General features: G+C 55.9%; 1 protein-coding gene across 3 annotated transcripts in view; it reads left to right on the top strand.

The window, feature by feature from the left end:
• TBC1D22A (TBC1 domain family member 22A) overlaps nt 1-3,556 on the top strand; it is a 293,372-nt gene that overhangs the window by 206,170 nt on the left and 83,646 nt on the right. For all 3 annotated transcript variants that reach the window (XM_003783102.3, XM_023509293.1, XM_023509292.1), the window contains exon 11: nt 2,373-2,500. In XM_003783102.3, coding sequence (XP_003783150.1) covers nt 2,373-2,500 — 128 coding nt within the window. The remainder of the gene's footprint in view (nt 1-2,372; nt 2,501-3,556) is intronic.

Genomic DNA, 3,556 nt, shown 5'->3' with positions numbered 1-3,556 from the left:
GGGAAGGAGATGAGGATGGTGAAGAGGAGGATGCTACAGATGACAGTGGTAAGGAGAAAGAGGAGCATGATGGAGGTGCTGGTGGGGATGAAGATGAGGATGGCAGTGCTGGGGGTTGCCACCAAACCCCACCACATGCCAGCATCAGGCCCGCCGTGGCTGAGGCCTGCTCTCCAACGTCTCTGGGCTTGACCTCTCAGGACTGCTCCTGGGCAGGGTAGATGAGCTCCAGAGTTCCTGCTGGGGCCCTGGGCCCGGGAGCTCCAATTGGCCCAGTGCAAAGATGAGATTTCATTGTATTCTTAGATTGTATCCTAGAAGCTGTTGATGACAACTGACTTGATGTCATAGAACATCAGGGTTTGCTTGGGTTTGATATGAAAGCAATGTTTTCCATCACTCAGGCAGTTGCAGGTCCCTGCTTGCTTCCAGCTGACTCTGGCACCAGTGCCAGGAGAAATCCTGACTCACACCAGGCACCAGCATTTCTAACCACCCATTCACCACAATGTTCCACTCCTGAGACTCTCGTGAGTGGAGGTGGGGGACTAACAGGATTTATAGTGTGGGATGTGGAAGCATCCTGGTCATGTTTGTGCGGATGTGTGCCAGTGCTCCAAGTAACACAGAAGTAGAAGGGCCCAGCGTCTGGGGCTGGTGGTGCTGGCTGGAGTCCCCGTAGGCTGCTCCATTGTCCAGGGCCCCAGCCCCCCAGCCCCCACTCTTCCAGGCCCAGAGCCTCCATCCCCTATTTGTTCCTGTGGAGGCAACACAGAATAGCAGGTATGGGGGCCTCTGGGGCCACCTTTTACCTGGGCTGGGGACCCCCCTTGAAAGTGTCCCTGTGAGGCCTGCAGAGTGCCTTGCTTCTTGATTGTACCAGGGGCTAGTGGGCTTTCCTGCTCTTTCTGCCCAGGTCAGCACCTGCTGCTGCTTTGTGGGGTTGAGCTCCACAGTGTGACCTAGGTCCTCAGCCCCATGTGTCCTTGCACACCAGGCCCATGCTAGGAGCCCTGCCTAGCATGTGTGCTCTGGTCAGCTGAGGGCAGTGGTTTGGGGAAGGAGTGCTGCAGTGAGGGTAGAGACAGTTAAGGGACAGGTGTGGGGACCTGAGCTGCCTCTGCCTCTCTAGGGCCAGCCCAGCAGAGCTTCCTTATAATCCATCCCTGTCCTCAGGCCAGGGAAGCTCTTGGCCTCACTGGCCCCCACATGCTGCCCCAGAGCTGCCGGTCAGCAGGTTGCAGGCCCATAGCTGCACGGGTGCCCATGCTCTGCTGTTCACGTGTTCTGAACCTTGCAGGTCTATCAGGGACTTGAGTGAAAACAAACACTAAACCAAACACTTGCTTCTCTTGTGTTTATTTGCCAGTTCTAGAACTTTCTTTAGAAAAATGGAGAATCCTGTGAAGTTTTCTCAGGGTCACTCTTCAGGGCAGGAGAGGTGGTGACTGAGAAGGGGTAAAGAGAGAGGTCAGAGCAGGGCCACCAGCACCCTCAGATGGGCTAGACCAAGGACAGGAGTGTGGGAGCATCCTGGCTTTCCTGGAACCCCACAGGTAGAATGCTGGACCCCAGGGGCATAGTCACTGGCATCAACAGCATCTCTGCCTGTTGGGCTGGAAATTCTGGGGGCCCTTGAAGCTTCCAAGAGCAGCAATGCCAGTTTCTGCTGGCATGAGCAGGGTCTGAAGCTGAGACTCCTGCCCTGCTGTTTGCTTGTTCTGAAACACAGCAAGCTGCTTAGGGACTTGAGAGAAAATGGCAGCGAGGTGAGAAGGCAAGACCCTGTGGCTGACACAAGCTCGCTCTTTGGAGAATGGCACCCAGTAACACCGGGCCTCTTCGGGTGCCCCAAACCTGGGCTACAGAGGCATCTGGCCTTCGGGACAGTACACGTCTCATCACTCACTCAGCAGCTGGGTCCAGGTGCAGGTGAACACCTCCCTGGGTGGGGTCCAGGCAGTCTTGGCAAAATGGAGAGATTATACTCTGCTCCTTGAGCCCCTCCTGAGGGCCCGGCCTGGGCCTACAGACTGGCCACTCGGGCAGGGGGAAGAGTGGGTGTCAGCAGACTGTGCGCGTCAATCTGGGCTCCTCACGCCCTGCACTGCCTCGGAGCCCGTGTCCTCATCTGTGAGACAGGAGTCGCCCTGCATGTGGGCCATCACCTGGCCAGATGCGGTGACAGGTCACAGTCCTCGCCATCAGTAGCATCCCTTCATTCCCTTTTCCTAATACAGAAGACTGACCTGTGACTTTTTCCCTAATTAGTTCTTAGATGTTGGAGTGGGGTCTGAGGCAGATGTGGACGACCTGGCTGCAGGGGCTGGGAGGCTCTGCTGATGGCCTGGGCTTGTGTTTGTTTCACGCAGAGCAAGTCCACCGGCATCTGGACCAGCACGAGGTGCGGTACCTGCAGTTCGCCTTCCGCTGGATGAACAACCTGCTGATGCGGGAGGTGCCCCTGCGCTGCACCGTGCGCCTGTGGGACACCTACCAGGTGAGCTCTCCCGGGGCCGCACCTGCCAGGCCTGGGCTGGGGCTGGGCTTGATTTTTGTCCTCAGAACATCTCTCGACTGGAACACAGTCTTTAAAAAGTACATTTCTGGCTTTCTTGCCATCTAACTAGATGTAAAACAGGGAAAAGAACTTCATATCATCGTACTTGCAGCAGAATTTCATTCCAACTGTGGTGACAGTGTCCCCAGTGCTTGCTGGCGCTGTGCATGTGAGTGGTGTCCTGGGAATGTGGTGAGTAATACTTGCAGCTGTGCGGGCTCAAGCTGCTTCTGCCAAAAACATTCTCACTTAGGACTCACACGTTGTCTGCGTTTTGAGTTACTTATAATAAAGATTTTTTAAAAGTCATAGACAGATTCAGTGTAATATGAAATTTCTACACTCCGCCTATTTTGATGAAATTCGTTTCTTCAGGAGATTGAGTTTTCTGGAACAAGCCACCTTTGTTCCCTTGGTGTCCCATTACTTATTCTAGCACCTTTTCATTTTGTTTGAGATGTTTGCCGAAGCTGAGGCCGTGCTGTGGGGGTTAGTGCCAGCCTCTCATCATCGGTTGCAAATAGTGGGTGCCATTGTGTGGGATTAGGGATCAGATCCCGTGGAATGCGGGAGGAGCAAGCGCAGGCCAGCCTCGTCCTCATGGCTGGGAGACTGGCTCTCTCCTGCAGGGAGCACAGCCCTTCCTGGGCTGCGGGTTGGGTCTGGGGAGGGGACGGCTGCCTTGGAGGTCAGTGCTGGGTTAGCAGGAGCTGCAGGGCTGCAGGCTTTACTCTGGGGTATATGTGCCCTGCACTGGCTGGGCCCCTGCAGAGAACCTTGCCCTGGACATCTGTGGGGATAGTGGGGAGGGCCCGGGGGGTCTTCGTGACCAGCCCCTCCCCACAGGACAGGCTTTACTCTGGGGTATATGTGCCCTGCACTGGCTGGGCCCCTGCAGAGAACCTTGCCCTGGACATCTGTGGGGATAGTGGGGAGGGCCTGGGGGTCTTAGTGACCAGCCCCTCCCCACAGGACAGGCTTTACTCTGGGGTATAT

Source organism: Otolemur garnettii, unplaced genomic scaffold (genome assembly GCF_000181295.1).
Source record: "Otolemur garnettii isolate 467f Iridium unplaced genomic scaffold, OtoGar3 scaffold00007, whole genome shotgun sequence".
Lineage (NCBI taxonomy): Eukaryota > Metazoa > Chordata > Mammalia > Primates > Galagidae > Otolemur > Otolemur garnettii.
The sequence above is the reverse complement of the archived record's forward strand: the minus strand, read 5'-3'. Positions and strand labels throughout refer to the sequence as shown.